The 26044-nt window shown below is 43.6% G+C and overlaps 1 protein-coding gene and 1 long non-coding RNA gene across 3 annotated transcripts in view; one reads left to right on the plus strand and one right to left on the minus strand.

The window, feature by feature from the left end:
* The window catches only part of ADA (adenosine deaminase), a 74041-nt gene extending 73904 nt beyond the window's left edge, over positions 1-137 (minus strand). For both annotated transcript variants that reach the window (XM_087959345.1, XM_026665025.2), the window contains exon 1: positions 1-137. In XM_087959345.1, the coding sequence (XP_087815471.1) occupies positions 1-36 (36 nt within the window). In that variant the 5' untranslated portion in view covers positions 37-137.
* Positions 68-25315, plus strand: LOC148131110 (uncharacterized). The gene is made up of 2 exons (XR_015748455.1): positions 68-192; positions 25126-25315. It is a non-coding gene; the product is annotated as an uncharacterized LOC148131110 (long non-coding RNA).
* The last annotated feature ends 729 nt before the right edge of the window (positions 25316-26044 follow it).

Genomic DNA, 26044 nt, shown 5'->3' on the forward strand with positions numbered 1-26044 from the left:
CTTGGGCTTATCGAAAACAGGCAGACTGCACTCCATGCTGCCGCCAACTCCAACTGCTGGCTTAGTTCAGGATTCCTGTGGCTGCGCCGGCCCGTCCTGTCAGGCTTTTGAAGGGGTAGCTCCGCCCAGCGGTCGTTTTCGAGGCCGGTCCGCCCGCCCAGTGGCTCTCCGGGAGCTACAAGGGCGGCTGGGGTGAGAAAGTACCGTATTTGTTTATATATATATATATAATGTATTTTATATATTTTCCAGCGAAAAGCGACCCTGGGAAGCGTGTAACAAAATTGTAGAACAATAAATTCTCCCCGTGCTTTTGCTTCCCCTCCAAGCGCGGCTGGGCCAACCCCCGGGCGCCCCAAAGGCTTCAGAGACAGGTTAAAGTTGTTGTTGCATGAACAGGGGTGTGTTTTGGGGGGGGAGAGGGGGGAGGGAGGGCAGGAGGAGGAGGAATAGATTGAATTGGAATCAGGGTTTTTAGAAGATCGGAGGAAAACAAAATAATGGCAAAGGCCGAACGGTTGTTGTCCTGATGAGCACGTGTTATTGTAGTGCCTAAATCTTTCCAGGGATCCCATTTAGCAATGCGATAGACAATATTAGAATAGATTTCATGGTTTCAAATACTGAATGGTCTTGGGAATAAGTACCATAGGCATTCAGAGCAGAATTGTTTTAAAACTAGAAATTAAAAAGCGAGTATTTGAAACTATGACGAATGTTTTGCCCAACCCAATGGCTTTTATTCGACCTGATGTTCCAGTAAGAATTGGGTGTTTAAATTCTCTTCCTTCCTGTTATATTTTAAAAAAATATTGCAAGATAGACAAGTTTAAAGTACAGATGTTACTGAAAGCATATTTTACAAATATGCTTATTGTTCCCATATCAACTGACAGGTTTAAATTAATCTTTGTACACAACTCAGAACAAAGTGTTTGAATTGTCTACTATGCCTTGCATTTAGCAACACTTAAGATATAGTAGTCTTGTAGTAATAGCCAATAATATGACATATTTAACTCTGTTTAACTGCTATTTACCTATCTACAAGATGGTGTCATTGGACATAAATAAAATGAAGATTACTTCAGTCAAAATTATGAAGAACAGCCTTTAGGGGGTTTTTTTCAGTATTAAAATGAAATATTCCAGTTTCTCATTCTCTGTTGGTAAGACTTCAAATAATAATGATTTGGCATTGTCAGAGTTACATAATCTTTGTGGCATACTACATTGTATTTCTGCTTGTCACTGCTTATTCTATACTAATATTTATGTGTAAATAGATTCTAGTCTCTAGATTAAAATGTATTTTTAAGAATATCCTGCTATTTGACTGCTGAGTCATCCTAGGGCCTCTCCCCTTCTTCAGTTAAATACAGTCCTGGCAACTTCTGAAGTCATCTTTACTTATGTTGGACTAGCATATATCCCCACCCCACCCCTTCAAAGGTAGTTTCAGCAAGTGCACAACCTGTTAGGGATTCCATGCATTAGCTTGAAGAGAAGCCAGGAAATTGGCAGTAAAATTAAGATAGGGATTACAGCAGTAATAAGAAAGCAGATTACATGCAGATCAAATTGTATGCTGACTCAAGTGATTTGTAAATAGCCTTGTAAGTTTAAAAGGCATTACACCTTCCCTTAGCCCAAAAGTAAAGTTGAAAGCTTAAAATGTTGCTTAACTATAGCTTCCAATGCCTCAAATCCTATTCCCAATGGTAAAGGATGCAGTGAGTTGTAGTTCAAATCAGATGTAAAAAGCCATAGATTACTTATCCATACATATATCAGAGTTTTAGAAGACACATATCTAGTGCTTTGCTTTATCATGCAGGCAAACCAGATCTTGGTGTTCATCAGTCTGGGAGCTCCAATCTCTTCACTTCCAACATGGCTCACTATAGTTCAGACATCAATCCATATTAAAAATTAAAACCCCATATTCAGTTCCATATATGCTTGCACTCTCATTTTCTCTTTTCCTCTTATTTTTATACACATGTATTCATGCTAGCTATATTAATACATCAATTAATGCAAAACTCTCATGTTTGTTACAGTTTGCAATGAGGTGTGAAGTGACACTCCAAACCAATACTTATAATAGTTTAAAATGTTTCATTTATTTTGCATTTTTATTGTGGAAATTACAAATTATTTTCATTGGGTATTTGGATATTCTGAATTTGAATCTTTTTTTAATGATATTAGTGGGGGTTAGTTCTGGGGAAACTTGCTTATGAAGGATAGCATGCATCATACATTGTGTGTTCAGGCTTTGGCCTAGCACAGTGTATTAACTGGTGTAAATCAATTCTAATGTCTGACCATAAGAATACTAGGATTTTCCTTGACCTCCCATTTTTATTAGCATTTTTCATTGCTTTGTTTGCTGCTGCTTTCTAATTCTAATGGTAACCTAAAATGAACTATTGCAAATTAATGATGGTATGAAGAAGTACAGATAAGACTGAGGAAACCTCACTGGGAAAGGAAGTATGTGGTTCTTTTGCTTGCTTGGTGAAACTAAATACCAAAAATAAAATAAGGCAATTCCTGGAATTGGTTTTGCAGCTAGATTCAGAAGGTGATTAATGCTTTTCTAAGGAAGGGCAAAATGCCATAGGTTTTAAAGAGGTGGTAATATGACTTTCCTTGAAATGACCACCTCTCTATTCAGCTGTATTAGGCCACTTCTGCCCCAAGTGCTAATTATAACCTATAAAACCCCCCACCCAATAGATTATAATTAGCATTACAGTACTGAGATTGATTATGCCACCTTGATTATGATTCTGTCACATCCAGTCAATCCCAGAAGGATCTGAATACGCTTCCACCAAGAAGGCAGGCCTCTCTGGCTGCCATATCATAATGAAACAGGTTGCCCTCAGTGTTATGGCCCCTCATGTCTAGCATTCAGGAAAACACTAAAACATTTATTTGAAAATGGAACATTGGTTCCTAATTGATGGTGTCTGAGTGAAATGGATTGACTTAAATATGCTGTGTTGAGGGGTTGTTTTATTAATGGGATAGATAAAATGCTTTGGGGATAGTTTTTATGTTATATTGACCTGTCCTGTTTACCACCCAGAATTATCTGTTTGAAAGGTATAGAAAGGTATGAATATACAAAGAAAGAATGCTGTAGGCATGAATTGAGACCTATCTCTAAGCACATACCCATTAGAGCAGTGGTTCCCAAACTTTTTCAGTCCACCGCCCCCTTGGTTCTACAAACTCATCCTTGGTGCCCCCCACCCAGGGGTGGGATTCAAATTTCTGTGGGCGTGGCCTAATTTGAGGGTGTGGCTTGCTGGTCATGTGACTGGGTGGTGTAGCTTGCTGGTCACGTGACTGGCTGGCGTGGCTTGCTGGTCACATGACGGGGTAGATATGATTTGGTGGTCATGTGACTGGGTGGGCGTGGCCAGGTGACTGGCAAACCAAATACAAGTGGTCCTCACTTAATGGCTGGTTGTTTAGCAAGTATTCTAATTTATGACTGGCCTCTCCAGAGATTTTTGGAGCCATGCACACTCCCTTCTAACCCTGCTGGAGCAGGTCATTGCACTAGAATTGGCAAAGCATCTCTGATTAGATTCTAGCAGTGAATAAAATCTAATCAGAGATGCTTTGCCGATTCTTGTTGATTTGTTTTATTTGTATCTCTTTATTTTATGTTGCTGAATTGCATTGACATGTGTGTCTCTTCTTGTGCACAACCCAGAAGCTTTTGTGATTCTTTGCAGCAAAAATTACCGACCTCCGGCTTTGCTCTACTTTTCAAACATGCCGACACTGCCGTGTTCTAGGTGCCGGCCCCACAGGTCCACCCCATTGAGCCCACTGCACTGGAGGGATCTGTCCAACCAAGTCAAGTCAATGGGGTGAGCCTGAGAGAGGGAAAGAGAGAGAAAGAAAAGAGAGAGAGAGAGAGAGAGAGAAGGAAGAAAAGAAAGAGAAAAGGGAAAGAAAGAAAAAGGGACAAAGAAAGGGGGGGAATGGAAGGAAGGGACAGAAAGAAAAAGAAATAAAGAAGGTGGGAGGGAGGGAGGAGAAAGATAGTGAGATATCTATTCTAGTCCAATCACCTGCTCCAGCAGGGTTAGAAGGGAATGTGTGTGTGTGTTTTCCTTGTAATTTACCAGTACATTTTGGTTTTGCCTTCTACACAATTGGCACTGTAATACATTGGGGAAAAGTAATTTTTAGAATGGAGATCTGGTCCAATGGATCCTGTTTAAAGCCTCAACAAAATGTGAGAGCTTCCTGATAGTCTTGACCATGTTTTGTCCACAAAACCTTTAATAGAAGCCAAATATGTTTCAATGTGCTGGCAAAGATGTTTCAATGTGGAAAAGGGCCTCAGTCTAAACTAGGCCTCATTTCAATCTGATGCATCAGATCTCTCTCTCTCTCTCATTCTCTCTCTCTCTCCCTCCCTCCCTCCCAGACTGGCTTTGCTCTACTTTCCCAATGTGCCTGCAGGGCTGGTGCTTCGAATATGGATAGATGGATGGATAGAGAGACAGACAGACAGACAGACAGACAGAGACAGGTAGGTAGGTATGTAGATAGATTGGTAGGTAGATAGGCAGGCAGGCAGACCTTTTGGATGAATGTATGGATAGGTAGGTAGGTAGGTAGGTAGGTAGATCTATATTGGTAGATAGGCAGGTAGGTAGACAGAAAGACAGATAGGCAGGCAGGAAGGCAGGCAGGCAGGCAGACATGATGGATGGATGGATGGATGGATAGATAGATCTATATTGGTAGGTAGGTAGGTAGGTAGGTAGGTAGAAAGAAAGGCAGGCAGGCAGACAGGCAGACCTTTTGTATGGATGGATGGATGGATGGATGGATGGATGGATGGATGGATGGACAGACAGACAGACAGAAAGAACGAATGCGACAGCAGTGGCACTTTCAGAAAGTAGAGCAAAGCCAGAGTGGGAATTGAAGTCCACACAAGTTGTCAAGGTTGAGAAACACGGGCTGAATATATCAACCCAGCCATTCTGGTTTAGAGTTTAGCATGCTATTTGATTCCAGCTTAGTCAATGAATAAACCATGGCGAAGATCTTCCTGTTCCTTAATGCAGTTGCCCCTCTGCCCCTTCTGTAGCCCCCTGCAGCTGCCCCTCTGCCCCTTCTGAGCCCCCTGCAGTTGCCCCTCTGCCCCTTCTCCAGCCCCCTTTGGCATCCAATTTTGCAATGCCAACCTCCCCGGGGCAGCGATGCAGCCGACCTCACCCTCTTTGCTTCAACCCAAGATCTACTTCTATCGGCCCAAGCAAGGGGAGGTACTCTGCACACTCTCAGAGACTCCCAACTTCAGTGAAGCGTTCCGCCCATCTTTATGCTCCGCCCGGCAGGAGGAAGGCGTGCGGAAGCAGCCCAGACCAGGGGAGGCAGAGGGAACGATCGCTTGGAAACTAAGCAAGCAAGCAAGTGCAGGGCTCGGTCGGAAGAACCGGGCTGCAGAGGGAGGCTAGGTTTTAGGTCCGGGATGGCCACGTAGAGCTGAACTGAACCGAGCCACGCGCCTTGGAGAGCCGCAGCTGCACCCACCCGCATCCTGCGCGCAAGCCCGGCTGGCTGGAAGAGCAGAGGCTGGGTGGGCGCTGCGCGCTCCCTTGTTCTCCGGGGAAGGGGGCCCTAACGCCAGATCACCCACCCCTTTCACGGCGCGCCTTGGGAAGGTTTTGCTTTCGGGCCTTCTGATGTGCCTCCGCCACTTCCACCGAAGAGGGCAGCCTGCAAGCTAAGGCACCCTTTTTCCACCACCTCCCACCTCTCCCCCCCCCCAGGCTTGGCAAGGCTCACCGCGCATGGGTTCTGTTAGGGATATATACCCTAGCAGAATCCGCACGGCAGGCAGGCAAAATATATGAGATAAACATTGTTGTAGCTTACACTCAGTAAAACAGATACACTGTGCCAGTTAAATAGTTTTTATTCCAGTAAGAGTTATAGCATAGTCAAACAGTCCATATATCATACACTAGTTCAGTCCGTCCGGGGATTATTCATTAGCAAAGTCCAGTGTCGAAAAAGAAGTCAGTAAACTTACAAATAATCAGTCCAGTAATATATCTCTTTTTGCACAATCATAGTCTATATATATTATTTTACCCAAACTAAGTTAGGTAACCATGTTATCCCTAACAGGTTCACATTCAAGGTGCCAGCTATGGAGTGATGAAACAGTCAATGGACTGTGTGGCCGGCAGTCAGTGAGCCTGCGGGGCTGGCACCTTGAATGCCCCCCTGCTACCTCTTAGCACCCCCTTGCTGGCCCCCTTGCCTCTTACCGCCCCCCTAAGGCATCCCCCCCCAGGGGGCAGTACCGCCCACTTTGGGAACCACTGTATTAGAGGGTCACTATTCTGATTCATTCTTAGCTCTCAGTGGGTCTGTCATTCATCCGCTGAATTATTTTCATTCTGAAAACTTGCACAACTTAACAAAATTCATTTATGTTTAATTGTGAACTTTACATAGAAAGGTCACATAGAACATTTGTTTCTTACAAAACTACTAACTAAAAAAAAAGGAAACAGTAACAGAAAGCCAAGGGGGTTCAGGGGTTACTGTACTGTATGTACTACCAGTATGTATACTGGCTGAAAACTCTGTGACCATGAATGCTAGCCTGTTGAGATGCTTGTGAGCCAGTTAACCTCCTTTGGCTTTGGGACAGGGATCTGTCAACTGTCAAACCTGAAAACTTTGAGACTTGTGGACTTCAACTTCCAGAATTCCTTAGTCCACAAGTCTTAAAGTTGCCAAGTTTGGAGACCCCTGCTCTAGGAAGAAGACAGTGGCAAACTGTTTCCAGAAAATGTTGCCAAAAAAACCTGCATAGATTTGTCCGGGTAGTTATCATGATTGACGCAAAGGAGATAATAAACATCACTGAATAAAATTTTTTTGTAAATATAAATGTCAAACAATAAGTGATAGCAACATTTAAATGTATTTTCCTAAGACTTAAACACAAACAGTCATTATGTATGGTAAAGCTATAGAATGCCAACTTGGAAGCCTTTTACAAATAGTCCTCTTTTAGCAACCACAATTGGGACCAACTCAATTGTTAAGTGAAGTGTTCATTAAGTGAAACCATGACAGTGCTAAGGATCTTACTTCAGCTTTCCTTTACTTTAAAGATTCATGAATGTCATAAATGTGAGGATTGGTTGCAAAATTACTTTTCATCACTGTCATAACTCTGACCAGTCACTAAATGAGGAAATAACTAAATGAAGACTACTGTAATTCACAGTCCCCTTGCAAACCTGAGAAAAATATAACCAGTATGAATAGTGACTCCCAACACAATCAAGTCAATGCAAAAGAACTGCAATTTAAATACAACGGCTGAATGCTTTAAACATACTGGCTGGGGAAATCTGGAAATTGAAGTCAACACAACTTAAAGTTGCTAAACTGAGAAACTCTGAACTATGTGTTGGAGGAAATTCTGAACTATGAACTATTTTATATCTATTTTATTATATTAAATATAAATATAATTGATTTGTCAGTTAGCCTAGTACATGGCTTTTATTGGCCTGGAAATGGAAGATGAAAGCAGGTTTTTATTTACAGCTCTAGAGCAAGGTTTGTTTTTATAGCTTGCTGCAGAAAAGTTCTACCTTGGCAACGCTCAGATGACCTTGGCTGACCTCAAAAAACTCAGCAGAATTAAACCTGGTTAATACTTAGGTGGGAAACAATCCGGAAATACCAGAACTATAGGCTTGGGTTCTCTTGTTAGGAAAGTGTAAAAACAACAACCTCAGCCCAGACAAAATTAGAGTTTGCCAAATTAATAGAATGTTCCCTGTTCAGTTATTCTGTGTACATCTAAAGCTTCCTGTTTTTCTTACACTAAAGACAGTTTGATGGAACCATGGAGCATCTCTGACCGTACCCAAGAACTCGGAATAGTACTTGTACCTCAAGGGCCTCAGGTTGTGTACATCTAATTTACAAAATAGAGCTACAGATCAGCGCTTTCTTTGCTTCTAAATAGTTTACTAAGGAAGCAATAGATAGATATATTTTTGATGGTGCTTAATGAATTCAGTTTAGCAACCCGAATAGATCTATTCAGAGTGTGGCTGGCTTCCAGTCAGGACTCGTCCTTTGTTATAGCTGCTATTGAAACTAAGAGAAATGAGTTGGGTCTCTAATTTGAGCCCAGAAAATTAGGAGAGGAAATCCCATTGCCCATGGGAATTGGAATCTAGCACCTGGTTGGGAATGGCTGGTTAATACAGCCAACACAGCCACTCAGGAATCTGAGGAAATTGCTAGAAGCCAGTATTTTAACTGTTCTTAAAATGCCACTGCTAGTTCTGTTATTTATTTGGATAGCAGCACTTATTTGTACTCTATAGCAGGGATCCCCAACCTTTTCGACGCCGCGGCCCGGTTCCAGCGTCAGCTGGGCGCCGCCATCTTTTTTTGACGAAAAATCACTTCCGGTGACATCAAATGGCTTTCTACCCGGAAAAGCTCACCCGAAGCGCTGGCGCCGCCATCTTTTTTGACGAAAAATTGCTTTTTTTACCAAAAAAAGATGGCGGCGCCCAGCAACCAGCGGCCCGGTAAGGCTTGTTCCGCGGCCCGGTACCGGTCCGCGGACCGGCGGTTGGGGACCCCTGCTCTATAGCACGTCTGTCAAATGCACATCACGTTTTGCATCATTTTTCCCCTTCACGGAGCTGAGGTGGCTGTGGCTTGTGCATGACGCATCTGGCCCATGGGCCGTCAGTTTGACACTCCTACTATAGAGAAACTTCATTAATAAATGAATAAATTGTAGCAGAAATAATAGAAATAGAGTAAATAGCAATCAAATAGATAGATAGATAGATAGATAGATAGATAGATAGATAGATAGATAGATAGATAGATAGATAGATAGATAGCAACAGGGAAACACAATTGCTACTGAGATAATAATACAGGACACCTGCTCATTATTTTGCAGCGTAGCAAAATAATGCCTCACTAGCTGATGTGGAAGGACCCATTCGTGTGGGGTGGCCTTTGTCTCATTCCCAGCCTGTTGTGCAGACAGAATATATTAGATTGGTTCTTTGTTGTTTTACTTTAAAAGCATTTTTAAGCTTATTCTACCTCTGTACTCATTGGTGATGCAATGAATGACATATTCCCATAGTAGCATCTGCCTAGTAGGATAGCTTTAGGCCAGTGGTTCACAAGCTCAGTAAAGTGAAGGTGTGTGGAGTTCAGGTCCCAGAATTCTCCTGAGAGCCGTTCGGATCATCCAGTGAGTGGGAGGTGCTTCAGTCTGCGTCGTTGAAGGCTGAGCTTAATTACTGAGGATCGCTCCGCCCTTCATCACGTGGCTGCCTTGCGACCCCCAGTTTATGCTCAGCCTTCGTGAGGATAGGCTGTGTGATTCCGCTCCTTGGCCGATTCAAGAATTCCCTTTGATCAGGTCTGCCTTATTGCTTTTCCTCCTTAGCCTCTGTGCATTTGGGGTGTTTCTGCTGCAAGGGGAGCGCATTTTTTCACCCCCAGGGGGGGCTCAGAGCAGGCGGTTTTACAGCGCTCTGGCGCCAACCCTCCCCCCATTCGGCTTCTTTCTGCCGCTTCTCCACGCCGCTCTCGTAGCGGCTTGATCCGATCGCGCTTTAAAAGCGCAGCTGGTGTTCCCCCCCACCGCAAACGCCGACTGCCCCAGGAAGGGGCGAATTTTGCCTGGCTGCCTCTCTCAGCCTCTAAAAGGCCGGAGAGGCTTAGTTTTGCTCTGAGCGGCCTGTTAGGAAGGAAAGCGTGGGCGGACGCCATTTTGGGCGCCGCCGCGTGTTCGGGCGACATTCTTGGCCTCATTGCGACTGCGAAGGGGCTAGTTTCATTCACAGGCCTCCAGCCTGTGAGAGTTGTTACTGGAATGTATGGTGCATTTAATTAAAAATTGCAAATTCGTTGGCTTTCCGCAGCAGCGCTCAGGGCAGTGATTAGCAGCCTATCCCTCCCGGTTGTTGCCTGGGAGCTCCAGCTGCCAGAGGCCTCTTTTCCAGCCTCAGGTGTTCATTTGGCCAATTGGACCTTATTAGCATCAATCTCTGAGGTCACTCCCTCCTGGGAGTGCTGAACCAGCTCCCTAATTAGATATTTGTTTAATAACAATAATAATAATAATATTAATATTAAAACAAAATATTGAATAAATAAATACATTTTATATATATATATAGATTTACTGATATAGGATAACATTACATTACCAATACGCGTATATATATTAATAATTATAGCAATAATAGTATTATTGAATATATACATCTAAATTCCAAAAGGGGGCGCGGGCCAGCTGTAAGGACACCCGGCCTTTGTTGTAGGTCGAACCCTTGGCGAGCCAACCGCCTCTAGAATTTTATACACAGTCCTTACTTCTAAAATGGCAGACGATAATTCCGCTAAAGGCTCTTCCTTGAAGGCCAGATCTAAGTCCTACCACTTGCGCAGACAGGCTAAGGAAACTTCTAAGGAGACTTCTAAGGCCTCCCAAAGAGACGCCCTAAGACGCCATAAGGCATTGGAGAAAGAATTTGACAGGCGATCTAGAGAGTCACAACTGGTGCCTCCAGCCCTCCCACCCTCCATTCCTTCTACCTCCAGACACCCCCCCCCTCCAGATTGCTCTTCCCTCTCCAGGCACAGCTTATCCCAGGGACACCAGGTCCCCGGACCATCGACCAGACGGACGCTCGAAGCGACATTCACGCCCACGGCCGTTGGTCTGCGCCAGGAGGAGGCCGCCACAGTTGAGATCCCTGCTCACATGCAGGCATGGATGGAACGGGCTATCCGCCAGGGGATAGCAGAGGGCCTTCAACAGATGTCCAGGTCCGGTCCCCCCTCGATGGCGCCCGAACACGACTCGCCATCTGTCAGGTTCTCGCCTAGATCGGACCCTCCTCATGGTCAGGTACCTTTACAAGGGGGCAGTCCTCTCCCAGAAAGGGAACTGGAGGAGGCCATAGAGGACCTGGATCGGTTCAGGGAGGAGGAGGAGGAATTTGAATGGGGGTCTACGCACCAAGGGGAGCCCCTATCGGAGTTAGACCCTATGGAAGGGGACATGTCGGAGGACGAGGGCCTCACTCCTGATCAACCCACCTGGGTTTGTTCAAGCCACACATGTTTAAATCGCTTCTATTTAAGGCCAAGAACATATCTGGCCTGTCTGTACAGTCCCCCTCGGCTCTCCCTTCCTCGGCGGAGGGACAAGAGGACGCCATTTTCAGGCAGCCCGTGGTGGAAGCGGAGGTTATTCCGGCTCCACCCATTTTTCACGACCTAGTCTCAAACCAGTTGGACTCTACCAGGGTCCCTCCTGCCCCATCCAGCCAGGACAAGAGGTTCTTTAACCTCGAGTCAAGCTTCTGCAACCTGCTTAACACTCTCGAGGTAGATGAGCCCATCGTGGGCTTAGCATCCTCCTCCTCCCCCAGTGATCCCCTGGAGGCTCTGAAACCCGAGGACAAGAGGTCCGAACTAGCTTTACGTAGGGCTCATCAAGCTGACACCTGGGCCATTAGATCGGCCACGGCCGCCTCCTTCTTCACCAGGTCTTCTATCCGGTGGCTCCGCCAACTGAAACAGCATGTTCCCCCCTCTAACACAAGGGCACATCAGGACATCGCAAAATTGACGGCCGCGGCAGAATTCTCGGCCGACGCCACCTACCACGCGGTTAAGTTCTCCGCCCGAGCAATAACTGTTAGGTATAACATTGATACCCAACAAGGTTTGGGTGGATAAATATATAAACTAAGGTATCATAGTTTAAGTGTTTGTAACTTTAAGCACCACACTGCATGTAATTAGCCAATTAAGGGTGCGGTTAGAAACTGCAATAAGAGGAAGCAGGAGAAAGCTTGCTGCTTACTGCCTACTGTTTTACTGTTTACCGTTTGCTGTTTACTGTTTACTGCTGTTTACTGCTGGATACAACTGTTTATTACTGTTTTACTGCGACTGTCTACTGTTTGATCGTTCTACTGAATATCCAGCGTTATCCTCTGGAGAAAGGCATCGGAGGAGGGAGAAGATATCTTTATCGGCTGATAAAGATATAGTAAGGACTATTATCTGGACTGAGTTATTGAGTCTTACTGAATGGATATATTGTGAATGACATACGGACTGATTGACAATGCTTAAACTCTAACTGGATTAAAAACTATTTAAACTACAAACAGTGTTTGTGTTCAGTGTGTGTATACTCTAAAACCCTTCCTCTCTCATTTGGCTGCCTGGCTTGACTGCTGCTGCATACTCTGCTAGGAGTTTATCCCCAAACACTAACAATGGTTATGGGCCCAGCTGCACAGTCTAACTAACCAGGATATAGCAGTGAGAGTTGGTGTGAGTTGCACATTACTGTAAAAAACAAACTGTTTTTATTAGTTTAAAATAGTCATATATCTGAAGAGTAATGGCACAAGTAAATCTACCACATCTGTCCCTGATATCCAGGCTGGATGGTACAAACTATGTTTCATGGTCAATGAAATGTAGTTTACTTCTACGTAGAGAAGGTTTGTGGGACATAATAACAAACCCACCAGATGTGAGTAGCTGGGATCCTGATGATGAAGAGGATAACCAAAAGTTACAAGACTATAAACGGAAGAATGAGCAGGCTTTATGCATCATAGGACTGACTCTCTGTGACCAGCAGCTTGTCCATATTCGTGGAGAAGAAAATGCTGCAAACTGCTGGGAGAACCTCAGGAAGATATATGTTCGGGACAGTGTAGGAGCACATATAAATCTTACACGGAAGCTGTTTTGAACACATCTTCAAAGGAATGGAGACATGTTAGCTCATTTAAACTGTATGAAGAGCATTTTTCAAGAATTACAAGAAAAAGAGCTTATCTTTAATGAGCTGCAACAAGTATACATTATATTATCTTCATTAGATCAAAGCTATGATGACTATGTGACTTCGTTGGAAGTATTGCCTAAGGATAGCCTCTCATTAACCGAGATTACAGGCAGGCTACTAGAAGAAGCCAGAAGAAGGTGTGAACGTGACCAGCTGAGAGAAGATAAATCTAAGAAAGAAGAGAAATTATCTTCAAAGCTTGATAGAAACCAGCTTAGTAAAGGAAAGCACCCGGAAGAAGAGAATTTATCTTCGACGGCATACACAATTAAAAAGTGTTTTAATTGTGGAGGAAGAGGACATTTGGCAAGTTTCTGCAAAAAGGGAAAAAGCCAGAATGTAAAAAAGCCCAAGAAAGCCTTTGAACTAGCCATGTTTAGCAACTGTGATGTGAAGAATGATTTATGGGTGGTGGACAGTGGTGCATCCCACTGCATCACGAGAGATAAGACAAAATTTGTAAAAATGTCTACAAGCTCTCAACATATATCACTTGCTAATGGCTGGAACCTGAAAGCGAAAGGAGAAGGTACTGCACATTGTCCGTACATAAATCAGGATATAAAAATGTTGTATGTACCGCAACTAAAGTTCAACTTGCTTTCTGTAAGGGTATTAGTCAAACTAGGTTATGTAATTACATTTAAAAATAATAATTGCATAATTGAGAAGGATAAAAAAAGGGTAACTGCAGCTTTAAATGGAACGTTATACGTCTTAGATGATAATAAGAAAGGGGAGGCACAGACTGTATTTAACAATATAAAGCCTCATAATGAATGTATCCATTTATTGCATAGGCGTTTGGGGCATGTAAATTTTAAAATGCTAAAACGTACCGTAGAGTTATCTGACGGAATAAGGTTAAAACCTTGTGATAAATATTTGCGTTGTAATGTTTGCTGTGAAGATAAGAACAAAGTATTGCCTGCAAATAGGTTAAATGGTTTCAAAACCAAAGAACCTTTAGAAGTGATATTTGCAGACATCATAGGTCCAAAGAAACCCAGTATGGGGGGTGCTCGATATATACTGAGCATTATGGACCACCATTCTAGATATGGGTTTTGCTACTTAATGAAGAGCAAAACTGAAACATATAAACATTTTTTCAACTGGCTTAAATTTGCAGAAAGAAAGACTAAACGGCAACTGATAACCCTGGTGACAGATAATGGTACGGAATTTGTTAACAACAAATTCCAGAACAGACTAAAGGTAGCTGGAATAGAGCACAAAAAGTCTGCACCATACAGGCCAGAACACAACGCATTCATAGAGAGAAGAGGCCAAACACTACAGGCAATGGTTAGAACAATGTTAACTGATTCTGGATTACCTGATTCTTTGTGGGGGGAGGCTACAATGTGTGCTAATAACATATTGAACAACGTTGTTAACACAACGACAGGTGAAATACCATTCACCAAGTGGCATGGCAGGAAACCTGACCTAAGTTACCTGCACACATTTGGTGCACCAGCATGGGTGCATATCCCTACACAACTCAGGCATAAAGGGCAACACAGAGCTAAACGATTTTTCTTCGTTGGTTACCAAGCAAACCATAGGGCATATAGATTTTGGGAGAAAGGCACATCTAAGGTGTTATGTAGTGCTAGTGCCCAATTTCTAGAGCATGTAGGATGGGAGAAGTTAGAACAGGATACCAATAAAGAAGTAATTATTGAATCCTATAGAAATCCCATTAGTTATCCCTGTAACTTTAAGAATAAAGTAAAGAGAGAAATACAGGAAGAAATAGAGCCCATAAAGGAAGAAATAGATCCAATAGCTGAGCAGGATGAGGAAGATGAACAGGTAGTAGTTCAAAAAAGTCCTCCTGCAAGCCCTGTAATTCCCAGAAGAACTACACGAATATCTAGACCGCCTGATAGGTACCAGGCTAACACAGTGTGCCAGATTAATAGAGTTCCATGTACTGTAGATGAAATAAAAATGTATCCTACTAAGGATAAGGAAAGTTGGTATGCAGCAATGAATAAGGAACTGAACTCATTAAGGAATATGAAAGTATATGAGAATGCGAGATTACCTGTAGATATGAAGTCCATTGGCTGCAAATGGATATTTAAGGTAAAATCTGATAAAGATGGAAATATAATCCATAAGACACGATTAGTAGCCCAAGGTTTTAGACAGAATGCCAATGACTATGATGAGGTGTTTGCACCTAGTCTTAAGGCAGCAACCTTGAGGGCAGCTTTAGTGTGGGCAGCTAGCAAAAAATATATAATTAACCACCTAGATGTGAAAACCGCTTACTTGCACGCCCCATTAAGACACACTATATATATGAAAAAACCTGTTGGAATTAAAAGTGAAATAATAGATAATAATGATTGTTGGTTGTTAAAAAAAAGCCTCTATGGTCTTAAACAATCAGGCTATGAATGGAACCAGTATATTGTAAAGGAACTAAACAATATAGGATTCAGAGCTGGGTTAGCCGATCCATGTCTATTTAAGAGGGAGACAAATGGGAAAATATCATTATTATTGTTGTTCACTGATGATATTGCATTGATTACTGAAACCAATGATGAGGCCAATAAAATAATAGCATCATTAGGAAAGAAAATAAAGATTAAGCAATTAGGGGAGATAAAAAAATATCTCGTTTTAAATATACAGAAAACACAGAAGGGCTTTAAGATATCTCAGGAAGATAAGATATGCAAATTGGTAATAGATTATAAAATGGAGCTTTGTAAGCCGGCTAAGACTCCAATGAGTCAGGAGTTTAGCAACACTGATGCACAAAGCCCGGGGTTTGATAAGGTAATTTATCAATCATTAATAGGTAGTTTGTCTTATATTAGCAATTGGTCTAGACCAGACATATCGTACAGTGTGAATCAGTTAGCTCGTTTCAATTCTGCACCAAGTGAAAGACACTGGATTGCAGCTAAAAGAACATTAAGATATCTTAAAAAGACAATGAATTATTCATTGTATCTAGAGCCAAAAGGTGATCTAATTCTGAGTGCTTATGCTGATGCTAGTTTTGCATCAGAAAGAGACACAAGAAAGTCGACTTCAGGAACAGCCATAATGCTGGGTAAGACATTAATAGGTTGGAAGTCAATAAGACAACAGCATATAAGTTTGTCAACTATGGAGGCAGAATTCTCCTGTTTATCGCTATTATGTACAGAATTGATTATGTATAAGCAAATGATGAATGATATAGGCATAACTGTGAATTATCCTATAATTATACATGAAGATAATCAGGCAGCAATTCAAATGGCCACAAATATTGCAGTCAAAACTAGGAGCGAGCATACAGATTTAAGGTACCTAAACGTTAGACAATCTGTGAGAAGTAAAATGATACAGCTGGAGTACTGCATGTCGGAGGACAATGTAGCTGATAATTTTACAAAAGCCCAAGGTGCCAGGAAGCACCAGGAGAGTTGTTAAAACTATGGGGTTAGATTGTAAAGGTATTATATATTTATATCACCCAAAAGGGGAGAATGTTAGGTATAACATTGATACCCAACAAGGTTTGGGTGGATAAATATATAAACTAAGGTATCATAGTTTAAGTGTTTGTAACTTTAAGCACCACACTGCATGTAATTAGCCAATTAAGGGTGCGGTTAGAAACTGCAATAAGAGGAAGCAGGAGAAAGCTTGCTGCTTACTGCCTACTGTTTTACTGTTTACCGTTTGCTGTTTACTGTTTACTGCTGTTTACAACTGTTTATTACTGTTTTACTGCGACTGTCTACTGTTTGATCGTTCTACTGAATATCCAGCGTTATCCTCTGGAGAAAGGCATCGGAGGAGGAGAAGATATCTTTATCGGCTGATAAAGATACAGTAAGGACTATTATCTGGACTGAGTTAGTGAGTCTTACTGAATGGATATATTGTGAATGACATACGGACTGATTGACAATGCTTAAACTCTAACTGGATTAAAAACTATTTAAACTACAAACAGTGTTTGTGTTCAGTGTGTGTATACTCTAAAACCCTTCCTCTCTCATTTGGCTGCCTGGCTTGACTGCTGCTGCATACTCTGCTAGGGGTTTATCCCCAAACACTAACAATAACCTCTCATGTTACAGCTCGCCACCTGCTCTGGCTCAAACACTGGCAGGTGGACGTAAAAAACAAGGTTAAGTTGGCCACTTCCCCCATTAAGGGGGACAAACTGTTTGGCTCTGCCCTGGAGCCATTGCTATCCGAAACCCGAAGCAAGAAAAAATTTCTTCCTCCCCTTTTTCGGAGGTCAGAGTCAAGAGCCCCTCAGCCATTTTGGAGAGGTCCCTCCCGACCTTTCTACCAGTCACCTTTCCCGCCCAGGTATCCGAGACCCCTCTCCTTCCGGCCATTCCAGCCCCAGGATCGAGCCGATCCGGGCAATAGGAACAGGAGGGGCGGCAGCTACAGGCGTCCCTTCAGGGGTTCAGGAGGGAAGCCTTTCCGGCGCACCAGATAGATCCCGTCCCTCCCTTCCCATCGGCGGCCGCCTTAAGCATTTCGCCGACCGATGGGACTCCTCCACTTCCGATGCCTGGGTCCGGGATACCATCAGACTTGGTCTCGTGCTTGAATTCCAGCGCCCCCGACTTTTAATGGCATCCCCCCTCGAGGGATCCCACCAAACGTAACTTAATGGATTCGGCTATCCACCATCTTCTCAACATACAGGCCATACAACCCGTCCCACCATCCCAGCGGGGGCAGGGGTTTTACTCTCACCTCTTCGTGGTCCCCAAATCCTCAGGTGGATGGAGGGCTATTCTAGACCTGAAACGCCTTAACCGTTACCTGATCTACCACAGGTTTAAGATGCACACCCTACAGTCCATACTACTGGGCATCAGGCAGGGGGACTGGCTATCCTCTATAGACCTTTCAGAGGCGTATCTTCACATTCCAATCCGGCCCTCCCATTCCAAATTCCTCAGGTTCTTCTACAACCGCCACCACTTCCAATATGTGGCCCTTCCCTTTGGGTTGGCCTCTGCCCCGAGAACCTTCACTAAGGTCCTCGCGGCTCTGGCGGCCCATCTCAGGAACCTTCCGGTTCGTCTCCACTGCTACCTGGATGACATCCTCATCTTGTCCCACTCCAGACTCCAAGCAGAGAAGGATATCAGAGCTACTCTCTCTGCCCTCCAAGACCATGGGTTCCTAGTAAACTGGCAAAAGAGCCAACTGTTACCATCTACACGGATCACCCACTTGGGGTCCGTCATCGACTCAGTTCAAGGGAAGGTTTTCCTTTCCTCTGAGAGATTCCTTAGTATCCAGGAAACTGTCAAACATATCAGACGATCAAGAAAGGTAACACTTTTAGAATTGTCTAAATTACTGGGTAAAATGGTCTCATGTATCTCCATTGTTCCCTGGGCCCGTTTACACACCAGATCCCTACAGTGGTTCCTGCTCCCGTTCCAAAGGACCGGCAGAAGCAATTCAAAGGCCATGGTCAAGGTGCCTTCAAGGGTCCTCACGTCTCTCCTCTGGTGGGCCAGTCCCGCCATCAACAAGGGACATTGCTTCAAGGAACCCCAACGCCTCACCCTCATCACAGACGCCAGCCTGTCCGGATGGGGCGCTCACATCCACTCGCTCTCGACACAGGGCAGATGGTCTCAGGTAGAACGGGCATGCAGTATAAACTGGTTGGAACTCCGCGCCATCCACCTGGCCCTGCGCAACTTCCTCCCTCAGGTACGTGGGTGGCATGTCCTTATACTCACGGACAACGTTATCGCCAAGGCCCACGTCAACCGACAAGGGGGCACCCAGTCCATACGTTTGATGAGAGAGGCCCAGCGCCTCTGCCGTTGGGCGGAGCGCAATCTCCTCTCTCTCAAAGCTGAACACATCTCAGGGGACTCAAACACCCAAGCAGACTGGCTGAGCAGGACCACGGTGGACCAGTTCGAGTGGCGCCTCCACCCGTCACTGTTCAGGGAGGCGACCAGGTTGTTCGGTCTCCCGTCAGTGGACCTCTTCGCATCCCCCCTCAACACACAACTCCCCAGGTTTCTCTCAAGGTACCCGTCCCACGGGGCCGAGAACTACAACGCCCTCCGTTGCTCCTGGCCCACAGGGCTTCTATATGCATTCCCTCCAATAGCCCTGGTCCCCAGAGTCATCCAGAAGCTCATCCCCGAGAAAGCAGAACTGATTCTGGTGGCACCCTACTGGCCCAGGCGCCCATGGTTTGCGGACCTCCGCAACTTATCGGTGGCCCCTCCCTGGAAAATCCCCCCGAACAGGATATCCCTTTCTCAGGGTCCCCCCCAGCACCCGGACCCTCAGTGGCTCCAGTTAGCCGTTTGGAGGTTGAGCGGGAACGTTTAAGAAAGGAGCAGTTTTCTGACCAGGTTATTGATACAATTTTAGCCGCCAGGCGGCCCTCCACAACCCGAATATACAATGCCACTTGGAATAGTTTCTGCAAGTGGTGCCAGGGTTTCCAGGTCAACCCGCTTTCACCCTCCATCGCTCAAGTGTTGGAATTCCTCCAAGAAGGTCTGAGGAAAGGACTTTCCCCGAACACCCTGAGGCGTCAGGTCGCAGCCCTTTCAACCGTCATTGCTTGTGGCAATCTGGGGTCCCTCTCCCTACACCCTCGCATTAGGGCATTCCTCAGGGGAGCCGCTAACTTGTGTCCCCCAACAGTTCACAGATACCCCACCTGGGACCTCAATAAGGTCCTTGTGGCCCTTACTAAACACCCCTTTGAGCCTCTCAGGGAATCCATACTCCAGTTCCTAACATTCAAAGTCGTGTTTCTGGTGGCCATTACTTCGGCTCGCCGAATATCGGAGATAGCAGCCTTGTCGGTGAGGAAGGACCTTTGCATCTTCCATGCCGACCGGGTGGTTCTCCGGCCGGACCCTACCTTCTTGTCCAAGGTCAACTCAGCCTTCCACAGGGCACAGGAACTCACACTTCCGAACTTCTGCCCCAATCCCTCGCGGGAAAGGGAGAAGCTTTGGCACACCCTGGATGTGAGACGGGCCCTCCGCATTTACATTAAGCGTACCCAGCCCTTCAGGAGGTCCGAATCCCTATTCCTTTCTTTTCAGCCCAAATCCTTAGGCCACAAAGTGTCCCCGTCAACTATCGGCCGCTGGATTAGAGCTACTATTTCCAAGGCTTATTTGTTGCAGGCTCTGCCGGTACCCAGCGGGATAACAGCGCACTCCACCAGAAGTGCAGCCACCTCGGCAGTTTGGGCCACCCAGGCTCCACTTGCGGATATTTGCCGGGCAGCCACCTGGGCCTCCCCATCTCCCTTCATTAGACATTATAAGATCAACATATTTGCCTCGGCGGAGGCTTCGTTTGGTAGACGAGTCCTCCAGCGAGTCCTCAAGGAACCGCAGGGGCTACAGAACCAGACGGAGTCCCTCCCGTAGGACAGCCAAGCTTTGGTATGTCCCACTCACTGGATGATCCGAACGGCTCTCAGGAGAATGGGCGTTGGTTCTTACCTGACACGCCATTTCTCTGGAGCCGTGAGGATCATCCAGCCCCACCCTTATTAGTTTCACCGTCTGGTGGGGTCTTGTTTCGGCCAATGAACCCCTTAGCATAGTAAGATGAGAGCAAGATCTTCTCTTCACTCTCGACTTCGCATAAACTGGGGATCGCAAGGCAGCCAAGTGATGAAGGGCGGAGCGATCCTCAGTAATTAAGCTCAGCCTTCAACGACGCAGACTGAAGCACCTCCCACTCACTGGATGATCCTCACGGCTCCAGAGAAATGGCGTGTCAGGTAAGAACCAACGCCCATTCCCTGTCCAACATTTTTCAATTAGGTTGCTACAAGCTTCGAGAGGTGCTTCTCTTATATACATTAAAATGGGCTGGGGAAGAAACAAGCTTTGGTAATTGCTCAGAGTGACAGGTTTAATGACTTTCAAACATCACTCTGGTTCTGGGCAAATATCTTGCAGAGTAAGCTACTGTACTTCTCTGTTGATTTAAGGACTGGAGAATCAAAAGCCTCCTTACTTCTTTGTTACTCATTAGCTTAATGATTGTAACCTTCTTCTTCCAAGAAATCCTTCCTTCACTGCTCTTAAAATTTGGACACACCTTGAATTTTAATTTGCTGTCTTACATGTTGCACTGAATGGAAATTCTGTCCTTCATGTACAAACCAGGCATTAGTATGCCAACTCTAAATAGTGACCGGATGGTAATTTATTGCAGGTTATATTAGAAAAAAACAAGATAAAACCATTTAAACACTTAAAGCCACCACAATCTTTTGCTTGGCTTTTATTTGTGTGTGAGCAGGTGTTTTTTTTTTAAAACAAGACAAGAAAGGCTGAGTATGGATATGTAACAAAGGTCTGATTGTTAGAAAGCATTGCAGGAGGAAGTCAAATGTATTTGTCCTACTGAGTCAGCACAGCTCGGGATACTTTTCTAAAGAATGTATACACCTGTATTCTTGTTTATAAAGCACACAATCCTCTTGTGAGAAGCTTTGTCTTTAGGGTCAGGGTGCTTTAAACTGGGCTGATCTTGATCCAGGGCATCTATTTTTATCCTGTCATAAGTTGCTTTGGCTTCTCATCTAGAGGTTCTTTACGGCAATTATTGGGAGAAATTTTAACAATGCCCGTGTGCAAAATCTTTAGCATTTTTAACTAGCAGAACATCACATTAGCAGAAACTATTTTCTTTTTAAGCAAGGGATTTCCCATGTTTTAAACAAAAACAGATATGTCTGCCAATGGCACTAGAAGTAGATTGACAAAAATTCTTTTAAGTATTCTGAGGTTACTTTCATGGCTATTGAGAGCAAAAGGCAGCAAATGCGCTACATGATAATCTCATATAAATACTGTGGTTTACTGCATGTAATTATGCCAGATGTTGGGACAAAGGAAGGAAGGATGGTACAATATTTGATAACAATCATGTGTCATGATTTTGCATCTTTATGGTTTGCTGAAGAACTCATAGTTACTTTTTAATTGCAGGAAATAACTCTAGAATTTCAAGTAAAGTCACTGAACTTTCTTTAGCTGTTAGGCAGCTGTCTTTTTAAAAGACTAAATTCACTCTCCAACCTGTTAGCTTGTTTTTAGCACAGTTCATCAACCACCAGAGTTTTTTCTTTCTTTCTTTCTTTCTTTCTTTCTTTCTTTCTTTCTTTCTTTCTTTCTTTCTTTCTTTCTTTCTTTCTTTCTTTCTTTCTTTCTTTCTTTCTTTCTGTCTGTCTGTCTATCTATCTATCTATCTATCTATCTATCTATCTATCTATCTATCTATCTATCTATCTATCTATCTATCTATCTACTGTGTTTCTCATAAAATAAGGCCAGGTCTTACATTTTTTTGAGTCCCGAAAAAACGGCTAGGCCGTCTTTTCGGGGGTGACTTAATTCCCCCCCCTTGCATCCTCGTCTAGAGCGCCCCGCGGGCAGCCTCACCACCAGCCGCTCCTAACGGGTGATAATGGCAGAGCGCAGAGAGCTCCCTACTCCCGCCAAATACCTTTGCTGCAGACCTGAGACCTTCGGCGCCCGCCCCTGTTGCTTTCTCTTCTGCCCATGCCTCCACCGCGTTTGGAGCTGCCGCTTCCATGTTTGGAGCACCACCATGTTTGGAGCTGCCGCTTCTGCATTTGGAGCTGCCGCTGCATTTGGAGCACTGCTGCCGTTTGGAGCAGGAGCGGTGCTCCAAACATGGAAGCAGCAGTTCCAAATGCAGCGGTGCTCCAAACGCAGCAGCAGCTCCAAACAGCAGCGGCGCTCCAAACATGGAAGCGGCAGCTCCAAATGCAGTGGCGGTGCTCCAAACGCAGTAGCAGCTCCAAATGCGGAAGCGGCAGCTCCAAACGGCAGCGGTGCTCCAATTATAGAAGTGGCAGCTCCAAACATGGCGGCGGTATGGGCAGAAGGGAAATCAACAGCGGCAAGCGCTGAAGGTCTCGGGTCTGCAGCAAACGTGCTTGGCAGGAGTAGGGAGCTCTCCATGCTCTGCCATGATCGCCTATTAGGAGCAGCTGGTGGCAAGGCATGGCTACCCATGGGACGCTCCTAACGGCAAGTCCCCCCGCCCTTCCCTCCATTTTGCATGTTTTAAAATAAGCCTAAATTTGGGGGGAGGGGCTTAATTTCATTTTATGCCTAGAAAACATGCTGGGTCTTCCTATTGGGGGAGGCCATATTGTTGGAGAAACACTCTATCTATCTATCTATCTATCTATCTATCTATCTATCTATCTATCTATCTAGATCTAAAGTTACAAGTTACAAACCAAAAAATGGACTGGGCCAAAATCAAATATACCATGTTATGGTTTACTGCAATATGTTAACTTAATTACATGTGGTACTTGTATAAAATAAACTGAATGTGTAAGCTGTTTTTACTACAGTATTGCTTGTTGAACAAGCCACAGTTGGCTGGATTTATACATCATGCTCCAGTAAAACCAAACAAATGATATAATGCATGATGCATATGATGTGTGAACCCAGACTAACTACAGTTTGGACATGCAGAAAAATGGTGCCTGTGTGTCTGTGAAAGAGAAACAGGACAGAGGTCATTTTTACTGGAAGACCAGATAGTTTGTACAGATTATTTTCTAGTTAGAAGAGCTGCCAAAGGCTGGGATGGCTGTTGATGGGCAGAACTACTTTTATTCCTTTAGCCATACTTTCTATCTCTTTGGACCTGCCACGTCTGCTCTGCAAAATTCTATACCACCATTAGATATGCCAGCAGATACACTACCCATCCCCATTTCATTGCCCATGTAGAGGCCACCTAGTTCTGCAGCCCCAATCAGAACATCTCCATTTTGTTTGCTTTTTCTTTAACATTGTACATTGAATATCCACTGAGATGTGTACAATCCATAGTAAAAATCCTATGCTAATGTTAACATGGGATGTTAATTCTTTCTAAAATGTGAATTCATCATGTGGCAAAAGGAGGTGTTTAAAAAATATCTCTCCTCTCTCAACATTAACTTATTCTAACCTGTTGCCCAGGTATTGTGAACTCACATCATTTCTGACCAAGAATGATGGGAATTATAGCTCAAGATAACTCAAATTCAGGGAATCTGATTTGTCCCTGCATGATGGGTTATATTTTTGAAAAAATTAGGAATTTCATTTTTGTGGCATGTACTTTGATTAGGAACTAGCACTATTACTTGCTTCCAGTTAAGGATATGTTGGATTAAATAGAGATACTTTATATTGATCAACAAATTTTCTGTCTGTCTAGTTCAGGGGTGTAAATTCATATTTGTCACATGACATTGCAACTACCCCCCTTCATTAAACCAGGTATGGCTGTGGCAGCAAATGACGCATCCCATCCGTGGGCTGTGAGTTTTAACAGCCCTGGTCTATTTGAAGTTTCTCTTTATAAGCCAAGGGATACAATACTGTATTTTCTCCTCTCTGAAACTTTTTTTCAATGAGAGAGAAGGTCTCTAAAATAGCTGCATATTTTTTCATAACTGCAGCTGGTAGAAATCTGGAAAAAAAACTTTTTTTTAGCATTGAGATACATGCCATGTTCAGATGCCATTCAGATGCCCTGGGAAGAGCTATATTTATCTGAACAGAGTCTCACTGATCCTGAGAGATTAAATCAGATTAAAATCTAGAAAAGATTAGGGAAATTCTCTTGACTTTATTTTGAGGTCCAAGTAATTTTTGAGGAACATAAAAACTGTCTTTTGCCAAGTCAGTTATTTTACTTTTTGTTACAGTTTACTAGCCTTCCAGCGGCAGTTTCCATTGAGATGTTAACAAGCAATTCAGTATCCATAGGCAAAAATGAGAAATTAAAGCTATCAAACCATCAGAATTAAAACAAAGATGAGGCTGATTAAAAGCTGTTTTAGCATAGATGAAGAAAATTAAATTAAATGTTCGGCTGGGAGGTATTTGTCTAACATGAAGAAGACAGTAGAATAGCCACCAACCTTTCCTTATACCCCTGCAATTTCCTTGTCATCGTCTATTGAATTACTAACTGGGTTCAAGTCTGCAAGGTTTTTCTTTTTTGAGATTGTCCAAAATAGGTTAAATTCTGTCATATGCTTTATCTGTATTTGAGATCATATATAGTCCCGTTGAATTAATGACTGTCATTTTATAAATTATTTCATTACCTATTTACAGATAATTTTCACAGACTCATAGAATGGAAGAAATGGAAAGAACATTGGAAATTATCTACTCCAACCTCCTGACGTTTTTCCTTCTTGCTGCTTAAGAAGTTTGGTCATTATCCTTTTTCAACTTTGTGGAAGACTTTGGAGATCTTATAAAGGAAGTGACTTGATGGATAAATAAATGACATTTACTTTCATTATACAATCATTCTTTACAATTTAATATTGAATAAGTTTCAGTGTTTTTCAGTATTTTGAACAGAGCCATGAATAATGGAAGCCTTTTGAAACTTGTCAGGAAAACATATCTGTGTCTGCCTTGAATTTCATTTGTAACTCTTGCTGGAAGCCAAGTGTCTCCTCTGAAATATTTAATTTTATTTTAAAGATAAAAGTTTCTGTATATACCATAGTTGTATCTGACTCTAGGGAAAGTGCTCATCTCCATTTCCTAGCTGAGTGAGCTAACATAGTCTGAAGAGGCTTTTTAGTTACATGGCCAGGATGATTATACACCAAGGTACACGGGGTGCTGTTACCTTCCCACCAAAGTAATACCTATTTATCTACTTGCATTTACATACTTCCAAACTACTAGATGGGTAGGAGCTGGAACAAGAATGGGAGCTAACCCCATCATGTGGTACTTGGGTCTTGAACTGCCAACCCTTTTAACCAAAAGGGTAATCAGATGCTGATAAGCCCAGCATCTTAACCCCTACACCACTATTGCTACACTAACTTCAGTTTAGTTTCATTTATTTTAAGGAATAGACTATTTAGGGATCAAAAACTAAGGTGTGCATATTTTGGAGGACTAATGACCACAAATTGGTAGGATTATATTGGAAAAGTGCTTCAGACTGATTTGAGAGGTGAGTTTAGGGAAATGTGTTTCCTGTGATATGGCTATTTTAGGGCTTATA

This window comes from Notechis scutatus, chromosome 3 (assembly GCF_049901735.1).
Source record: "Notechis scutatus isolate UNSWTSFEM ecotype Mainland chromosome 3, rNotScu1.2, whole genome shotgun sequence".
Classification (NCBI taxonomy): domain Eukaryota; kingdom Metazoa; phylum Chordata; class Lepidosauria; order Squamata; family Elapidae; genus Notechis; species Notechis scutatus.